The sequence below is a fragment of the Esox lucius genome, chromosome 13, assembly GCF_011004845.1.
Source record: "Esox lucius isolate fEsoLuc1 chromosome 13, fEsoLuc1.pri, whole genome shotgun sequence".
Lineage (NCBI taxonomy): Eukaryota > Metazoa > Chordata > Actinopteri > Esociformes > Esocidae > Esox > Esox lucius.
This window is the reverse complement of record NC_047581.1, coordinates 23,084,278-23,105,616: the sequence shown is the minus strand read 5'-3', so window position 1 is coordinate 23,105,616 and position 21,339 is coordinate 23,084,278. Positions and strand designations below refer to the sequence as shown.

At 41.9% G+C, this 21,339-nt stretch overlaps 1 protein-coding gene across 12 annotated transcripts in view; it reads right to left on the bottom strand.

The window, feature by feature from the left end:
* fbrsl1 (fibrosin-like 1) overlaps window positions 1–20,994 on the bottom strand; it is a 328,078-nt gene extending 307,084 nt beyond the window's left edge. For 7 of the 12 annotated variants that reach the window (XM_034296390.1, XM_034296383.1, XM_034296391.1 and 4 more), the window contains exon 1: window positions 19,743–20,993. In XM_034296390.1, coding sequence (XP_034152281.1) covers window positions 19,743–20,036 — 294 coding nt within the window. In that variant the 5' untranslated portion in view covers window positions 20,037–20,993. Of the gene's footprint in view, window positions 1–19,742 lie in introns of all 12 variants that reach the window. The other 5 variants (XM_013136814.4, XM_034296384.1, XM_034296381.1 and 2 more) reach the window with 4 other exon arrangements.
* Window positions 20,995–21,339: the final 345 nt, after the last annotated feature.

Below are 21,339 nucleotides of genomic sequence, written 5' to 3'. Positions count from 1 at the left end.
CTTTGCTGGAATCACATTGAACAATAAAACCTTGCAAGCTACACAGTGGTAAAAGCCTTCATATTCTGAATCTCCAAACACAGCAAGTTGAAGACATAATTATACATAGAGGGAGCAATAAGTGAATTTGAGCTGGCCTGTTATAGCATGGTTTAAACCATTCATCATTCTGAGTGATCAAGGACAGAAAGAGATTCAGCAGCACAGAATGGTCTTGGACCTAACTTGTAGTCTAATGTACTCTAATGTGTTTATCCAGCAATTCATTTTCTCCACTGTACTCTACTATGTTAACCTAGCTAGTCATCAACTCTACTGTTTTAACCTAGATAGTAATCAAATATTCTGTTTTTACATAAAAAGTCATTGACTCTACTGTACTCTACTGTGTTAACATAGCTAGTCTTCTACTCTACAATAGTGCGTTAACATAGCCAGACATCTACTCTACTGTACTCTAATGTCATTACATGACATGATATACTGAATAAAAGCTGTAGAACTGTATTGTATGAGTTATTACTTTACAACCAAACACAAACACAGTGTATTTATGATCATGATTGGTCTAACTGCTGTTTGGGAGCATCATTGTATGATCATGAATATAATGGGAAGGCAAATTTAACCTGCTAAACCTAATGTAGGGATAATCATGTTATTCTGTCAAATCTATTTAACACAGGTGAGGGTACTTCAGAACTACTGCTTATTACTAACTCTGAATTCATTAGCTTTGAATTCATAACTTCATGGTCTATAAACGATAACGTATAGAAAAACAAATGGCAAAACAAGTACTGACTCTGATGAAACAAAGAAACTTCCTAAAAGATATCAAACAAAGTGGATATACAATTATAACCATTGTTACAAAGAGAATTAAGATATTCCACTGTATTTAACAGATGGCTGTGTCTAGATTGCAGCACAGCTGTTGCCCTGAGTACCCCAGTCTAATATTAAATGACAGATCTGAAAGTGGAGAAACCCTGACGACTCAATCTGAAGTTAGAGTGCCATTTCAAACCCCAGCGCTAAAACCTACCAATGATGGAGGAGCTTAATACTTTCCATTAAATACCATTCAAAGCTGAACATGATAACTTCAGTCTCTACACAAATCAGGGAACAGCCAACTTAGTCTACGTTACAGCAGAAATGCACTTCAGTCAACTTTTAGTTCCACACCGTTATTCGATGTTCATGAGCCTCACGATAGAGTATCCCTGACGGTTCCTTCCACTGTGATACGGTAATGCAGTAACTGAGCCTACCCAGAACAGTGTTACAGAGCACAGTGTGTTGCTGTGTAATCCAACACTTAACTCTGGCACTCACCCCGAGCTTGCAGCGTGGGCAAACACACACAGGAAACCTCATCGCCCGGCCTCCTCTTCCCATTCCACTCTCATGGGCTTCCTTGGGGCTTGTTTACATTACGCCCCATTTTCCCGAGACATACGGAACAGGACTTCAAGACGCTAGATTACGTTGTTGCCTAAACAGGTGCCTAACCTGTTGCCTTGCAGATATTGTTAGCTTGAGATGCAGCCTTCCAAGGTGGCATGGGAGAGAGCCCCCTGGGGCCTAGTCGTTTGTGCCCCCCTGGACTTTTGTAAGCGTGAAGACAATTCTGTCAGAACCATGTCGCATTTCTGTGAAGTGCGTATATCGCAAGATTTTCAAACAATTGAAGGCCACAATCCTGGGTGGTACGTCGCGAACATGCCAGAGTAAATTCAAATGCTATGGAAATGATTATGCAAACTAAGATCAGTCTATCTAGTGTTTTATCCTCACCCTCGTAATGTAAACAAGCCCTCAGTTACAACATAATGGCTACAGGGCTTTGGACAGCCCCTCTGTGTCCTGCAGCCAGCAACAGACATGTCTCAGTGGACCATGTATCCTGTGAAAACACACTCACAGAAACATGTTCATGCACGAACAAACACCACACAACACACGCACAAACACATACACACCCAGTAGAAGTCAAAACACATCAAAACACCACACACATGAAATGCTAGGTCACAGCTACAGATGGTAAAGGTAATAAAACAGACTTTTACAATAGAACAAATCATATTTGATCACAAGAACCAGAGATGAAATACCAGTAGTGAAAAATAGGCAACACATTTTCTATCCAAAGTCGCTGGCTGGTTACTATGGTCAGACAAGAATTGTCAGTGAGAATAAACAAGTGCCTCAGTAGCTAAGCAGAGGGTTAAGAAAATATTCCTGCCATTTCATCCCTGCCGCGGCAATCAAGACACATTCTATCAGGCGCTGAGTCACATTATTTATAAGCCAGGCAGACAAACTATTGACCTCGCCTCTTTTCCAACTACAACGCACCAGCTGCCTCTGACATTGACATGGCTGCTCAAGGGGAGAATAGAAAGTGAATGACTGTCCTCTATGTGGGAAAGAGAGCAGCAGAGGCATAAGGGGAACAAGAGAGAAAGGGTAAGAGAGAGTGAGAGGGAGGGAGTCAAAGAGAGGAGGGGGGTAAGATAAGGAGAAAAGGTGATAGGGAAAGTGAATGGGAGGAAAACAGAGAGAAGGAGTGTGAGAAAGGAGAGACAGAAAAAGAGAGGAGAGAAAGAGAGAGAGAAAAGTACAGTATCCCCCAGCCATTTTCCCTCTACATTGTTGGCTGCAGGCAGACGCCTTGGACTCATTTCAGCAGTAGACTGTTTATATGAAAATATTTATGTTTTACGTGGCCTGAGTGATTTACTTCAGGGAGAACAACGATTACTGTGTGTTTTGGAACCTTAACTCACTCCTGTTAAAGTATTACATTAAGTGCAGGAGTCCTGCACTGCGACTGGACAAACACTAACTATTTCAGTTCTGTAGTTTGTGGTGACAGGTCATTAGTAACATATTCCAAAAAATACTAAAACAACATGACACCAGGCCAATATCAAGGCACTTGACTGACTATTCAGATAATACAGATTACACAGTTTCTAACAGAAATGTGGACTGGATCCATCAGGACACATCCTCAAAAGCCGGTCAGGCCCTCCAGAACAAATGCCAATTTGCAAACGTGTTTGAATCTGACTTGCTGCTATTCTAGCACACCTTCAACCATCTTTTCTCAATTTATGTGAAATACATAACACACTAAAAGACATAAGAAATATAAAAGAATGCCACTCATTTAAAATAACCAGTCATTAAGATGATTAAGATGAACTATTTGAGTCATCTGAAGACCACCTGAGTGGCAACCAGCCAACCAACCAAACACAAATGAAGGACATGAGTAGACTACAGTAAACATTAACACTGTAGGAAAACTGCTCACAAATCAAACTATAAACCCGACAATCCAGAAGCCAGAACCACAAGTCCACATACTCAGGCAGGTCATTAGCCCAGGCCTCAGGCTCTGACCTATCCCACTAGCCACACATCCAGCCTTAATAATGACAGATGAGTCATGCTCTGGTGACTAAACACTCCTCTGGTCCAGAGTCACTACCATGGGACTCCGTGTCAGCAGCCCAAATGGAATGCATTTCCCTATAACAGTGCTTGTCAAACCTCTCCTGAGGAACCCCTCAGCTGTTCCAGCATTTGATATATTCCAGCACTTCCACACCAGATTCAAGTAATCATCAAATGGCTCCGTGTAGTTTAGTTGGTAGTGAATAGCGGTTATGACGCCAGGATTCTAGGTTTAATTCCCATGGGGCTGAGCTAGTTCAGGGCCCCAACAGATTTGGGAAGCATCTGGGGTACACACGGAGAGGTTTGAGAACCACTGCCCAATGTCCTGTAGTGCAACATGTTTGACCTTAGAAATACAGTGGCTATAGAGGGAAGAGGGTGCCATTTCAGAGACTGCCTGGGGTCTGATATACTCAGTCAGGAAGGGAAAGGTTCATCAGGTGGCCTCGAGTGGCTCCAGCAGATAGCCATGACGCGGCGGAGGATATTGTGAAGCATAATCTGTTTTGTCCTCCTTCACCATCTCCCTCTCCCTAGCCCTTAGCTGTTTATCTGTTACGGTAATGACAGGCAGGCTGCTAGCCTAGACGCCGGCGTTTCTTTGCTTTTTTTCCACTCCTCACATCGTTTTATCTCGGTTATCCATAAACGCGCCATTACAGGGTTGAATTTGCAAGCTAGCATGGAATGGACTCATTCCAGTGTCTTTCTGAATAACAATTCCACTGGTAGCCTGGCGACTGGAGCATGGTGAGAGCCAAGGTCATCCTCTGGCAGTTATGGAGGTGAAGGAGGATGTCGTGGACAAGACCCATGAGCCATGAGATGAGGGGGATCAAGAGGGGATGAGAAGGGTGCAGTACACACACTTTGGATGAGAGCTAGTTAATGTTCTGAACAGTTCAAGCGTCACAGTCATTCACAGACAACACCCAGGGCCAGGTCTAGGTTAAACAACGTGGCCTACACTCTCAAGCTCAGTAATTTGGAGCCCTTCCCTGTAGTTCATATACTTGAATTTACATTACGTAAGGCTTACTACCCTGTCAGTTACAGCTGACAATGCATGATTAATGCTGAACGTGTCACAGCCCTCCAACTGTGTAGGCCTATACAATTTCTAATGTGATTTACAGGTCAGGTCAGTGGTTGGGAGAAAGTGTGTGACATGTTCAGTTAGCTTGCCTTGCCCTTCCTCTCCCAGTCCAGACGACTGTTTCTAGGTGAACAACGCAGTCTGATCAACTCTGACAGGCTACCTCTCAGACCCACCACATATATAAACAGCAAGGCAACTACGAGAGAGAATGAAAGAGAGAGAAAGAAAAAGCGCAAAAGAGTCGGGCAGAAAGCGAGATCTCTACTGTCATGACTGGGTTCTGTTGGTTTTTATTTACACAAGACTCCAAAGAATGTCTCCTATAATGCTTTGTCAATACACACTTCATGGCTGACCACAGAGCGGTGTTAGAATGCACACTCAGTAGACAGTTTATTTGGTTGAAAACTGAACTGAATGAAATAAAACGGGATGGCTCCTTCAGACAGTGAGTCAGACGGCTGTGCCTTGCAAAACTACTGACCAAACCAACTTTAAGTGTGGCTGATTGCTGGCACCAGTTCCAGTGTCTCAGAAAAGTATGCCCTCAGGCAGAACAAATAGCGGAGTGTCAAACCGAAAAATATCCCGCAATCACCAACATTAGACACACGAGGAATCAGGATTAGGAGGAAGGAAATCCATGGACCAGCAGATAGCCACGTGGTTAGCAGCAGTGTGACAGTGTGACAAGAACCAACAGGTCAAATCCTAGATTTTTTTTTTTAAACAAATCTATCGTTCTGCCCTTGAGCGAGGCTGTTAATTCCCTTCGGTCAACAGTAGAGGGTGAAGGTGTGGGGAAATGTATTCCTGGCACACATTAAGTCCCTTGAATCCAACTGAGCAGTGTTCAAACACCACAGAGAATCTTAACATTGCCATTGACCCAGTGCGTCCCTTCATGGACATAGTTCACCCGTCGCCACATGGACACGCCCAGGAGGAGGAGTCCTGTCATGTTATTGAATGGGTGTACCTAATAAACTGGCTACTAGCAGTATTCCATAATAACTGTACAGTAGAAACATTGCATTAATCGCATGCAGTCACTACTACGGTCTGTACAGCTTGTGGTAATGGAGCCATGTTAAACCAGACTGCACGTGATTGAGGATGTGAGAGTGTATGTGTAACAGAACACAAACATTCATGGGAGAAAATTGTCTGGTGTGAGATAAAAGCAGCAGAAATGACATACATCTCACTGGAACCAAAAATGCCTTTAGTAATGGGGATATTTTGCCTATACTGTACTTCTTTCATCTCACCAACCTCCTCCTCTGCTATGAAGTAAAATGAATGCGTTCACTTTACAGCTATTGTTTGCATTTGGTTGCTGTTTTGCCTGCTCCTGTCCTTTGAGGCTTGGTTGGCGTGCATGGTTAGCAAAGCAGAGGTTGAGGCCAGAGGATTGGCAGAGCAGAGAGAAAGTAGCCCAGTCTTCCTTCCCTTCCCCACCACACTGTGGAATGTGCTGTTGCCACTGATAAGACAGTGTTCAGAGCAGCGGCTACAAGCTACCAGCCCAGTCATGTAATCTAATTTTGGTGATAAAGAGGTTGAGGCCAAACTCCTAAAAACCAACAAACATGCATCTCAGCTCCCAGGCCTTCAGAGCCCCAGCCCAGGACCACAGCTTTACTGAGATATAAAAGCTTGCGTTACTATGGAAACACAACACTCTTTTTCTCCCATGACTTCAGGTTAGGGAAGCAACACAATTACTGTTTGTTTTTTTTTACAACACTTTTTCTTTCTCTCTTGCTCTTCCTCTGTCTTGTTCTCACCCCTCCCAATCCTTTTCCTCTGAAGGGCTGCAGTGTTTCAACAGAAAAACCATTGTGCATTCTGCTGCACTGAACAATGGCTTGTGTTTTTGGCCTGCGGGCCCCAAATTACATGTTAGCTCACTTACTCTTTGTCTGCCATGGATTCCTGACATGTATCTAGTTGCAAAACCAATAAACAACCAGACAGATTGAGACAGACAGGGAGATTCTTGTAGTGCCTGTAGCAGAACAGACAGCAGAACCAATGCGCGGAGCATGGCAGCCTCATGCCTCTAGGATACCTTGTCCCTTGCCTATGGGCAAACACAGGCACAAAACTACTACAAACAAAGTTACACGTTAACAAAAATCTCTACCAAGTGAAAAAACCTCAGAGGCCTATGTCTGTCTGTCAAGTGAATTACCTGTACCTATAATAGTATTTAAGTGAAGCAGCTAAATGTGTTGACAGTATTGTCAGCGGAGGCAAAGGCATTCCCACCACAGTAGTCACAGAGATATGGGCCCCTCCAGTCCATTACCCGCCTGCCTGTATCTCAGTGCCGTGTCACTCGTGGGCTGAGCTGCCGCGCCATGCCTCGCTTTCTATTTATGGGGTTGGGGGATCAGGCTGTTAGTACACACGACGACAGCCACCATTCTGTCACTCACTGTCAAACCCTCGTCACACACACACACAAACTGCCCCTTCTCCAAATGGCACCGCTGTACCATGATGTCGTCACCCTGTTGAAACACCCTACAACAAACACACACACACACACACACACACACACAGCCCTCCCTCCGTCCCTTTCTCCTCCATCCCACCCTCCATCCATCCCTTTCTCCTCCCTTTCTCCTCCATCCCTCCCTCCCTCCCTTTCTCCTCCATCCCTCCCTCCCTCCCTTTCTCCTCCATCCCACCCTCCATCCATCCCTTTCTCCTCCCCTTCTCCTCCCTCCCTCCCTTTCTCCTCCATCCCTCCCTCCCCTTCTCCTCCATCCCTCCCTCCCTTCTCCTTCCCTCCCTCCCTCCCTTTCTCCTCCATCCCTCCCTCCCTCCCCTTCTCCTCCATCCCTCCCTCCCCTTCTCCTCCATCCCTCCCTCCCTCCCCTTCTCCACCATCCCTCCCTCCGTCCCTATAGACTGCCTGCATGTCAGTGTCTGCAGCCTCTGTTTCCTGCCCCTTTTCCTCCCCTCGTATTATTGTGCAAATTGAAGCGCTGGGGACAAGAGGAGTACAGTCATTCAGGCAGATGCAGGCCGGGGCTTTCTCTCTCCCTCTCAGCTTCTTTCTTGGCAGGCGGGTGGGGAAATATGACTATTCAGCAGGGGAATTGTTTCATCAACACCTGGACCAGATAATGAAAATAGGGGGATTTCCTCTCTGATGCCTGCCAGGCAGGAGGTAATTAACCAGGAGTCTGGTTGAGCACAGGCAGCCACTACAGTTACAGTAGTATCTCACGCTACTGGAGCTTTCCCTCTGTTCACTTTCTCTCAGTTTATGGTCTCTCACCCTCTCTCTTATTTCCTTGCTCTCTTCCTCCCTGGTAGAGAAAGTAGTTAAATTGAAACTTATGGTTGAACAAGAAAACCATCTGTATTCAGAGTTCACACCATGGTATCACAATATTACATGGATAAAAGTGTCTAGGTGTCTCTACCTCATGAAGCCTAGTAATACTCAACAGACAGATAAGACAACAGTGTAGTAGGTAATGTTTCATAAATAACTGAGCTTATTGAACTGTTAAAAGCAACGGGTGGTCACAGTGTGTCGGTTATAACCTGCTGGGTGTCTGCAAACAGTGGCGAATGAATGTATGAGTGGCAAAAAATGAACACATATTGACAGTGGATGTTCTGGTGAGGCGATATAACAGCCTCCCATTGACATTAAATGTTCTGGTGAGGTGATATAACAGCCTCCCATTGACATTAAATGTTCTGGTGAGGTGATATAACAGCCTCCCATTGACATTAAATGTTCTGGTGAGGTGATATAACAGCCTCCCATTGACATTAAATGTTCTGGTGAGGTGATATAACAGCCTCCCATTGACATTAAATGTTCTGGTGAGGTGATATAACAGCCTCCCATTGACATTAAATGTTCTGGTGAGGTGATATAACAGCCTCCCATTGACATTAAATGTTCTGGTGAGGTGATATAACAGCCTCCCATTGACATTAAATGTTCTGGTGAGGTGATATAACAGCCTCCCATTGACATTAAATGTTCTGGTGAGGTGATATAACAGCCTCCCATTGACATTAAATGTTCTGGTGAGGTGATATAACAGCCTCCCATTGACATTAAATGTTCTGGTGAGGTGATATAACAGCCTCCCATTGACATTAAATGTTCTGGTGAGGTGATATAACAGCCTCCCATTGACATTAAATGTTCTGGTGAGGTGATATAACAGCCTTCCATTGACATTAAATGTTCTGGTGAGAGGCAACTGAGGGGTTGATGTTCGGGTGAATGGCAATTGTGTATTTCTAGAGTATCTGTATGGATGTAATGTAAATGTTCTGTCTATATCTGCAGTGTTGGTATACACGTAAATAAAAAAAATAATAAAAAAAGAACAGCCACCCATTGTTTAACTTCCAACAGTCTGTCCTGTCTTTCAACCAACAGCTACAGCAGTCATATTTTCCCAGACACACGGAAAGCAGTTATCGGGTAACGAGATGAAGAAGATACCAAATGCAAACAGTGTCAGTGGGGGCGACTTACATGGTATTGTTTGCATTCTCTTTGAACACTATCTCTTTTCATCATTATTGACTTTTAAAGTTGGTGTGTCTGCCAGTGTTTGTGTGAGTAATAGGACTTTCATTCCACGCCTTGTGTAAATAAAGCAATCCAGTTGGCTTTCTTTTTATTTTTTTTTACAAAATGTGACTCCCCTACAAGATCCCTTCAAGGCACTTTTTCATAGTGCCAAGCTGTCTACTACAGATTGCGGTATGTGAGGTAGGAGGCTCCATGATGGGATTCATATTGGTGGTGGGGGTGGCATCATTAGCCAGGATTTCCTTGACTCATTGCACTGTAACAACAAGCGGGTCAGGTGCTTTCAAAATAACTAAGTCGTCAGATGCCCAAGATAATCACAGGACATTAACTAAAGGTGTCAGGGCAGATTGGTATCTTGCTTTAACTTCCTGAAAGGCAACAAAGGAAAGTCCTTGTCTGTGTGTGCTTGTTCATCCACCACGTTGTGTAGCCGTTATCGATGATGGTAACAATACCCATGTTCTGATAATGGAAAGACTTTGCCAAAATCTACATTCGTACAAGATATCCAACCCTATGGCAGGAAAAATTACAGTACATTATGATTATTTTATCCAGTGGCTATTTTCTTAAAAAACTCCATCTTATATTCTCTAGAGAGTCACCATTAACACAGTAATGTAAGTATTACACACACAGAAATCTACATTTCCTAGATTTTTCCCAGGCCAATCACAGGCTTCTATGTTTTACATGTTTGGAGATCAAAGTACAGCAAATTAAAGAAAATTACAGCATAGTGCAGTAGTAGAATCTGAATCATAGCTTATAACACAGCTTCAGCCAATCAGCATTTAGGATTTTAACACAACATTCAATTGCAGGCATTCTGTTAGTTATTCATCATTATAATTAATCACATAATTATTCATAAACCCAATTAGGTCCTGTTTTAATTACATTTAATTCCCCTTATAAAGTCTTCATAGGGTGTCTACACAGCCTTAATAAGCATTATCTACTGTGATGTATATATCTATTCTCACTCACCATGGACTTCTGCACATTCTGTAGTGTTATGATCTGGAACAATTTCCAGTCACTGATCTATGCAAAGTATTATATAAAGTAAATGCTGGAAAAAGTATATGTTTTTTAAAATGGTGACTATTCCACACAGTTATGTCACATTTATTAACCTTTAATAAAGAATGAAATTACTAAGCACTCATATACGCTGAACATCCTTAAAAGTAGGACTTAAAAGATAGTCAGTGAAAACTTTATAACCCATTTTGGAGTCCATCCTGTCTCTCCCTCCCCTGTTTGAGTGGTTAGACGTGACACACAAAGCTCAGCCATGCAAAGGCCAACCAGAGCATAAAAAAAAATCTCATTTCCAAATAAGGCCTTGTTCCTTGTTATTCATTCATTTTGGAGTGCAAACTGTTTTAACGGTGTATGTAAGGAACTACAAGGGTTCTGGCCAGAGTGAGTGGCCAAGTTTCAGTCAATCATTTTCATGGCTCTTAAAAAGGGCTCACAGAGATTGTTTTCCACTAACAGCTGTCACAGTGTAATAAAGATTAGATTCTAAGGAAGTCATACAGATTAAATAGAAGTGTTTTGAGTTTTGTCTGCATGCTCTACAGTCAGAAGCTGACACATTCACTTGCAGTTAAATGTATTCTTTTGACTTTTACTGAAGCAGTTGTTTGACACCTAAAAGAAACAATGTGCTTTGGTTAAGACACAGTAATATCATATCAAGAACACTTGCCATGTTTTTCAATAGGTATCATCTATAATATTGTTATTGATTACAGAGAATCAAAAGAAACAGCAAACCAAAGAAATGCTTCATTTACATGCATTGTATACCCATGGAGTGGAACAAGCACATTTCTTCCACATGAGAAGATACAGCAGCTCAGCACTGGCTAACCATAAAAACATTGACAAAGAATGATGGATGAAAGTAGAAATCTAAATTCGAGAGAGATTCCCCAGCGTTGCGTAACAAAGTCTTATCTAAGCACTATAATCTTGGCCAGCCACTGCTTATTAATCAGCTGCCAGAACTTAAACAAAACTAGTCCAAGTTTGGTTCTCTTTTCACACAGAGGCTAATATTTGACAGACAGACAATCTGATCTGTATCTGCTATAGACCTTTTGCGAAATATGTTGGGTGACTGAGGCATGTCATGGACTCCTGAATTCCACTTTAACGAGGAAGGCAGAGGAAGACTGATCCACAGAAGGGAGGCCAAAATGGGAAGCAGCAGCACTGGCAAGCAGCAGCCATCTGAATATCTTATTTCAGGCTGGGAATTGAGCTCCGCAGCGATTATTGTCAGTATCACTCCAACCATAAACACTATTCCCCTCAGAGCTAATGTTCCTATCTCACATTTGTAGGAGGGAGCATTTTGACAACTGTTACGCTAATTGCTTTCACGGCTAGAGTCATTTGAAAAAAAATACAAAAAAATAAAAAAGCTCTGAGACCCACTGCGGGGAAACAGGCAGTCAAGACATCTCACTAAATAAACTCTCAAACCCTCGGATCGTGAGAAAGCTCGCAGAAGGGCAAGCTGTAACGTTGAATGTGGCGGGACACATCTAAAATGTATGGTTATGCTAGCGTACCAACAATCCTTCACTATTATCGAATTACTTATATAGACAAACATAATTAGGTAATAACAAAGGAGAAGTAGATCATACGTACATCCTGATTCATTGTGAAAACAACGCACATGTTTAGTTCAGACCATGACGATGTACATTGTAGGTGTAGCAAATCATTGATCTCTATTGCACTGAACTAAATGTTCCAATTGTAATTAGAATGTCTAACCATTTTTTTTCTCTCCATATTTAGTACTTTATTCTGAAAGTCAGGATAAGTTTAACGAGAGAGAAAAGGTACCTTATTTTGTATAATGATTAACATTACTTTTCAGTTTACCCAGACATTTACTGGAAGATAGAGGAATGAGGTCTGGAATAAAGACATGTATGGAAACAAAATTTACAGAAATGTCATCCTTGAGTGCAGATCTGAAAAAATCCTGTCCTGTACACAAATTTACAACAAGCAATTGGATTCTATTTGACAAAAACATGTGATAATAGGCTACAGCCCCCTTGTCAGGGTCCACCGACCAGGTATTTGTCCCATAGACTACATACATTGATTTAGCCTTTATCAATTATATTTAGCAAATAACAGTAGGCTACTTCTACCTCAATCACCCTAGATAGTTTTTACAGGTATGAATGTATCACATATGAAAGTGCATTTCAAGAACTAACAATAACAGACCATTGGGACTTTACATTGGATATTTTATATATTTTCTATGGTTCCTGGGCAATGTGAAAGCCATTTCGAACTACTGGCGTTTTGGGAGCCAAATGAGCCTCCATTTGAAAATGATTTATTTATTTTACCAACCAGTGGAATTAGAGACTTGAGACATGTTCTTTGTTCCTGGTGACCAGACAGTCCCTGATTTACAGCCACATTCCCCTTATTTGGTGTCCCGTCCCAAGTTGGAAAGAAAACCCAGCACTGATTAGCCCTCAGAAAGACAAAAAAGATTGCATCTGATATTTCAATCATTTGCATGGGACTACTATAACTAAAGGATGCTAGTGTTGGTAATTATTATCCCAGAATGTCAGTTAATGCAGTGGATAATTTGGGCAGGATGTGTTTTTTCCAAACGACACTAAAAAAAAAGATACTGTCTCAGGAGGTTGTCTTTTGTACTGTTTAATCCATCCAGTAAATGTGGAGTAGTGGTGAAGATGGAGTCTCCACTTGTTAATGGCAAAAAGCAGAAATCATGCCACTAGAAATACAGTTTGTTGGGGAAACCAAAGACGGTGGGCTTAAGGCCCCAGTACACCTCAGTCGCACAACACATTGACTAATTTCTCTCACACACTCAAAGGTGTTGTGGTCACACACTTTCGTTTTTGTTTGGGTTTTTTTGGGGGGGGGCAGAGTGGTAACATTACAGTATGTGAACTTAAGCAAAATGAAAGAAAGCAAGAAAACAAATCATGGGCGTGACCAGTGAACCCCCCCCCCCCTCCCCCCGTGAAAGCACAACCCCCCACATATAAGTTTACGCAATGCATGCACAAATGATGGCCATGCACATGCTTGCAAGTGGGAGCTTAAATTCAGTCCTGTATTGTGAGTTTAGGCAGATGAATCGGGTGGGGGGAGGCTATTTTTGTTAACGCACTTATTTGCAGAGCAAGCCAATAGAACTTTGTACATGCTGGATTCAAGTGTCGTAAATTAATCATATACTCCCAACAAGTTTTTCTTAAAGGGATTACTTTGATAGATGTTGATCTAACTATGTAAGACTTTTCCAGCCGGGCAATTCACTGCCTAGTCTACAGCTCTTTGTCAATGAAGGGACTGAGGACAAAAGGAAAGCACACATCACTTAATAGGGTACTTAACTAGTAATCACTCTACTATGTTTCATTATTTTTATGGTAAATTTCACAGGCCTCATTGCCAGTCAGTCATTTGGCATTTTCCGCTGCCCAATTATGTAAACCCAAATTGAAGGGGTGGAAAATAATGTTGCTCTATTGGCAAAAAGGAAGACATTATCTCCAATAAATTATAATTGAACTCTTCTTCTTTTATTCATCACTGTTACATTAATTATGATTGAAAGAGTCAGACCCGGGAAAAAAACTACAAATGAAAGGCAAAGCAGCCAGCAAATGAACAGGCACGTCCTTCTCAGGCTAAAAAGACAGCATGTTAATCAATTGATAATTACATCCTGCCACTCAGCACACAAAGCAGATCAAGAGAGAGAATGGAGGAGGAGGAAGACACCATCCAGCAGCACATAACACATCAAGCTAGTACACAAGACAGTAGCCAAACAGTTCAATACCTCTCATTGGGAAACAACAGCCAAATGGACAGGGAGCCCCAGTGGCGGCGGTACATATCACCTTGACTACCGTGACGGTCCCAGCAGCCAAGCTATTCATTACATCTTATAACAGACAACGAAGACAATGACGGTTCGACAGAGGGGACCTCCCCGCACACCCGCTGGGGATAACAAGCTCTTCATAGGGAGGATATATTTAGATCATTTGTCAATATATTGGACACGGCCTGAGCAGCAGTGCCAAAGGAATGCTCTCTCCACTCTGAGAATACATACATACATACATTGGCTACACTGCTGTGATCGGTACATTCTACCTGGTCAGTGGTCACCTAAATCAAAACTTAAACATTCAGAATATGTCAAACAGTAAAGTGCATGGTCCTCATGATTAAAGCGTCCGCCTGTCCTATTTTGGCTGCTGGAACGAGCGAGCCTTACTCTCTTGCACTCTCCTAAAAAAAAAAGAAGCTATCTCCATCTCTCCCTCCCGAGTCCCACGGTTGCTAGCTTACAGCACAATGCCGCCGCCTGTCACTCAGTCATGCAGACAGCGCAGTGTCTCCTCGATGTTTACAGTCTTCCAGCATGCAATCAATGCATACACCAACGGGACAGCTAAATCCCATTTAGCCTAGTTAATGCACCGAGCTAGGACAAAGCAAACATGAACTACAGATTGCTACTTGCTACCAGTGGAGGTGTAGATCATCTTGTTGTTTCTGCAAGTTACCCCGAGAAATAACAAACACCACCAGCCACAGAATTAGAACAAAGCAATTGCGATTCATTTAAAAGAAGATTATTTCCGTACTGTCTATTCTGTGATGCGGCAGACTGCTCCGGGTGCCACCAAATCATAGGCTGGTGCTACCAAATTAAAAAGTTACTGGCACCAATGCCACAAGGAAAAGGTTAGTCGGGAACCCAGGGCTAGGTATGTTCCTAACTCATTGCCTTCCACTTAAAAACAGATTATATTAATGGGCTATGATTGTAGATTTCCAGTTATATCAATATATAAAATACCCCTTAAGATTCATGAATTTTACCTGAATAAAAAGAAATATATATATATACACACATACACACAAATATTTTTTTTTTTAACTGAACACAATCTCTAACAAGTTATTAGCCTAGTTTGTTGTTTATGTTTTTCTTATGCAGAACTGATCGGATCTTTTGTTCAAAACAAACACATACCTTGAACACTACAGAGCCATTTGGATGGGAAGATTTATCACCATGTACTTTCGTACACTTTTCCCAAAGGGCTGTCTACCTTCCATGGCACATGACAGTTTGAGGGAGTTGGGTCCCAGTGATGCCTCATGGGTCTTAAAAAGCCTTCTTCAAGGAATGTTTTAGAATCAGTGCAACAACGACTCTGGGGGGCTGCCCCTTAATTAATAGGTTAGTTGCTGTTTGTCAGCAGTTGGATGCAGTATAACGTACAACAGCCATCCCTGCAAGAGCAAGGAAAACATTCAAAGTTACTGACTTGATCCAGAGACCAAATCCAATGGTATTGCTGTGACTCTAAAAAGTAGTTCAATCTGCAGGTTTTAGCAACATCCAAACAATGAACAAGTTGCAAGTCAACTTCTTCATTGTTTGGTGTCCAGCTTTCTAAACACTGCTGATTATTGCAGCTTCCAGTATGCTATAACAGCAACTGGCAGGCTACTGGCTTGACATGTATGTTCATGATAACAACCTGTGTTAATATGATGATGAACAGAAACAATTGATAGAAATAAAAACCAAGCCATTACCAAATTAATCTATTCATGATATTAAATTTTTTTTAACCCTAAAGAAAAAAGCTATAAACCTGAAAATGTATGCCAAAGCAGATGAACATACGGATCAACTCTGTGTGGATTAGAGGAGATTTGCCACTCTAGACTCAACGTCACACAATGAGTGGGAGAAATCACACATCACACATCTCAATTTGATTATAAAAGGTGGATAATTGCACAATTTTCTTATCGTTTTTGTTAGTCCATTACCCACTGAGGACTTTTGAGGGACTTAAGCAGAGTTGTATAATTATCTTAATAGGCGTGTGAGGGAACGCTTTGCCAAACACACAGAGTGCTCCTATTCTACGCCTCGTCTCCTCAGTCACATTTCCAATCACTCTGGCATTGCCTCCTGCAAAACCAATTAAACAGTTTTGGTTGTACAGTTGATTTATAAAGAAAAGTAGTTCTCCAAATGTAATGGAGACTGAAGAAATGATATATAATATACAAGATTGGCATATTCTGCATTTCTTCCAAAGGAATTTTATTTTCAAGGTATGAACAATTTCTTGCTTTAGTAAAAGTCTAAAGAACTACATCCCAGAAAAAGGAGACAATTTGGTGAATGCTCAAGCTTCTGAAGCCAAGACATGATACATTATTATACACCTCCACATCAATAGCTGTTATGGATGGTGTGAATATAATAACTACTGGCATTCAAATAAAGAAACCAATTACAGACCATGCAAAATCTTAATGAACGTTTTCTGTACAAAGAAAAGTCTTGACATGTGAGGTGCATGTTGTTAGGGCTGAGAGAGATTTTTTTTGTTGTTGATTTATCATGATAACTCGGTTTGCTCGTGTTGTTCCCATGCATTCCCGCTGCAAAGCTTTTGCACAGTTAGGGAACACCTGACACATATGGAAAAGTGTTTGGGTTAGGACCTGAATATGACTGCACATCAGTCTGGATAATATCCAGCAATACATTTTGTTAATGACTTAAAAACATTTTCTTCCCAAAAACATACCTTGATAGCCCAGATCTTCCATTCACGTTCATGTTTAGAACTGGTCTGTTCAAGCAACGCACAAGTAGATGATCTCCTAGAACACTTTTTCTTGGGGCAATAGGGCTGGGTAATTTGTTTCGTTTGTCATTTATCAAGTTACTTTCATGAAATATCTGATCATTGTTTTCCATCAAATGTAACCAATGTCATGGATTGGTTTCTGACACAATGAAATTAAGGCTATGGAAACATCAGGAACGCCCTCACAACATAAGCCTTGACAGCAGTAGGCAGCTCGATCCTATCAATCCAAAGTGGGTATATCAACCACTAGCAAGACATGTTTAATGTGAATGCAAAGCACTCCCAAGGCTACACTGAATAGACAGTGGCTAGTTGATAAGGCATCTAAAATAACCATGGACATCTATATAAACACTGTGTACAGTACTGTAGAGCAGCAGGCATCAGGTTCAATGGGCTCTGAGAAAATAAGAGGTAGATATCAATTTACTGTCCTGTAATCAGACCAAGGGCAGGCTCTGTGTCCGGTCCTGAAGTGGGTGGCTGTACTGGCAGTGAATTATGCAAGGTTAAGAACACTCTAAATTGAACTGTAGTTATTAGTGCATGATGCAATAGGTCAGTCTGTTATTTAATGGCTAATGGTGCTGTGACAGTTGGATAATTGATAAGCAATTAGCACTGCAGTCAAGATAGGTCCTCTCTCTCATGCTGTATTTTTACCATGTAAATAACTTTGGCTACAGACCTACAGCAACCAGATCTCTGAGCTTGTACGCCGGCTTGCTAGGATTTTCAAACAAGAATATAGCAGCACAACATGAAGTCTCTGTATCAGCACCACATGAAGTCTCTGTATCATTACCATGTGAAGTCTCTGTATCATTACCACGTGAAGTCTCTGTATCAGCACCACGTGAAGTCTCTGTATCAGCACCACGTGAAGTCTCTGTATCAGCACCACGTGAAGTCTCTGTATCAGCACCACGTGAAGTCTCTGTATCAGCACCACGTGAAGTCTCTGTATCAGCACCACGTGAAGTCTCTGTATCATTACCATGTGAAGTCTCTGTATCAGTACCACTTGAAGTCTCTGTATCAGTACCACTTGAAGTCTCTGTATCAGCACCACATGAAGTCTCTGTATCATTACCATGTAAAGTCTCTGTATCAGTACCACTTGAAGTCTCTGTATCAGTACCACTTGAAGTCTCTGTATCAGTACCACTTGAAGTCTCTGTATCAGCACCACGTGAAGTCTCTTTATCATTACCATGTGAAGTCTCTGTATCATTACCATGTGAAGTCTCTGTATCATTACCATGTGAAGTCTCTGTATCAGTACCACTTGAAGTCTATGTATCAGTACCACTTGAAGTCTATGTATCAGTACCACTTGAAGTCTCTGTATCAGTACCACTTGAAGTCTCTGTATCAGTACCACTTGAAGTCTCTGTATCAGTACCACTTGAAGTCTCTGTATCAGTACCACTTGAAGTCTCTGTATCAGTACCACTTGAAGTCTCTGTATCATTACCACATGAATTCACTGCAACAGATACAATTCGCGACCAGAAAATCTGATAGTTGTTTATGAAACTTTCACATTCCTGCTTAGCTCTTACTCCTATACAGTATATAGGGTTCTGAATTTGTGTAAAACCCACACATGGCTCTATAAAGTATCACTAACGTGCACATTGTTCATCTATCAGGACCTGTTGCATTCCATTTCCAGTCATTTGACAGAATTTATTTAGGAAATATGTATGATTCCTAATTTGCTGTCTAGCCGAGTACAGAAGTCACTGACTGACGAAAGCCACACTGATGACAACCTAGGCACTGCTCTCCGGTTGGGACGCTAACTGAGAAGCACTTTGCGCAGACTTCCCAGAGGCCTTTATAGTCAGTACCTGTCGCACACACATGTATCTCAGAGCGTATTCTATAAAGCATGCATGCATGCACACATGGACACATGCAAAACATACACATGTGTACACCCAGAGGACCTCTCCCTCTCCCCCATATTTCCATGCACCTCACCCTCTGCCCCCATCCTCTGCTTTCACACTAAATTCCAGTAAGTGCCATGGAAAGCCTGAGTTAATGGAAGAGCAATGTAATTAAAGAGGACCCTGACAGGTTAATCATATTAACAGATGAGAGGTGACAAATCGATGACAAGCTTCTAGTGAGTGAACACACTTCATTGGCCATTTATGTCCACAACAAAAACAAAATAGATATCATGGACATGTAATCAAATCTAGCAAAAAGGAACCAATAGGTCAAGCAATGTAATAGGCTACTCTATACCATGCTGCTGGTTTGTCCCTGTGGTAAACAAACAGATGACAACATATGGTGACATTAACATCACCACAATCAAATACATTACTTCAATAGTAGACATTATCTTTGGGTATGATACCTCTGACCGCAGCTGCTAACATGTATGCTAAAGGACTTAACTAGGTGAGATACTTGACTACAAATAACCAACACATTACACATGTGATGTTAAAGACCAAAACTCAATTGGCTAGGAGAGATGGTCCCTAGAAACATATAATCAAACACACACTGCACATGTGGATAATTAAATGGAAATTCAATATCTTTATAGAGGCATGAAATTATGTAAATTGCGTATCAAAGGAATCTGCAGATATTGTGTGTATAGTAGTTATATAAAAAGCTATAACTTCAAGGACAAGTCAAGGATCGACAACTAATTTCACTCCTTGAGAGAAAATATCACCTGTTTATTTGCTGTCAAACTGATACCTAAAAGCATGTCATGAACAGCTTCTCAGTCAAGCCAGAAAGTGAAAACTTACGCGCTTATGCAAATACGAACGTGTTCCACATGTGTAATTATTAGCCTTACCTCCAAACAGTCCAGGCTGACGAAACTGGTAATGGCAAATCCATCAATGATATCCTCTTCTTGAGAACTGGATTCTCGTCTCTTTCGACGAGGGGGGCGCGAGGTTCTGGCCGAGGGTGTCGAGTGTAAAGCCTTTTTACCATTATGGGAGGCGAGATCCCTCCCAGGACTTTGCTCCCTATCTGAACAAGACGAAAGGTTCGGACTGCGGGCATCCCTGCCCACCGCCTCCCGTCTCCGTACCCTCTCACGTTTGGAACGGGATCTCCGGCTCTGCTTCAATTTTCCATCCATTTTAGAAATGTTGCAATGACAAAATCACTCCAGATCACCTAACGTAAAGCGGATTCCCTGTGTGGCCAACCGAAATAAGAGACTATGCTTAGTGTTTTCACGAGTAGATACGTATGTATAAATAATGCATCTATGTAATCAGATTCACGGAATGACCTTGAATATAAACCTCCGGAATACAATAAACAAATGTTCAAATATTACATGCAGGCGAAGAAGCGATGCATATCCTCACGTATTTGAACCGATCCGGTAGCCTACTGGCTAAGGTCGACGCGTTATTCACATAAGCAGGTGCAAAACCGCGAAATAGTTACAATTTAAGCATTCCAGTTTGCAACTTTGTTGCATTAGAACAACACAATGTTAATAGCTGCATACCACAGACAGCGAAGAGAAATCATGTCGCTGGCCGTTGTTTTCCACCACCCAATCCATGATCCGCTGTCAAAAAGCAGTCTGGATAATATCCGTCAAATGCGTATTAGGTACTTATCGATTATGGATGAGATAATATACAAGTTGATAATCCTCTCTGTGGGCTAATAGCGAGTTTCAACGATAAAACATATTCCTCTGACAAGTTCCACCGTAGGCTAAACCTTGCGCGATAAAAGCTACTGTATGTGTGCTGGGATATCCAAGTCTCTCGCTACTTAGGCTATGCGCAATATTTTCAAAAATGATCCTCGTTTAGCTGCTTCAGCATTCGACCATCCACTGTGATCAAACCCCATAAGGTAACGGCATCGGCTATTCCAGGCCTGTGTAAGTTATACATCCACTCCAGAATACCGTTCTTGGTTGCTCAGTTGGCTCGTGGCTCATCGTATTTTTCCCTTTCGCATAATGCAAAGCTTTGATAAGTGTCCTTAAAGCGACAGGGGTGATTAAAATCTCCTCTCCCCTCTTTACAATACATCTGAAATTAGTGTGCAGTAAAAGACTCAGAGTCGAGATAGCCTAACTGACGTACTTCCGCCACCTCTGCAAATTACCCAAAGGAAGTGAGCTAGTTTATAAATACTTCTAAATTACGCACAGTAACTTTGTCATGCGGCATAGGCTACAATATTCGCATTCCTTATGAGTAATTTGGTTGGCTACAAATGCATGTCGCAACCTATGGGTCCATGTAGTCGCCTACACTCTGATACCCTGACAGCGAATAGAAATGCAGCCGACTGTCTTGGCTACTGGTGAGCCTGTCAGCAGATTTGACAGTTGCCAAATGTGCACCAGTCTGGCTTCTTCAAAATGTAGACATGCCAATATCTAAAGCCAACACCACCTTGATGTGTTA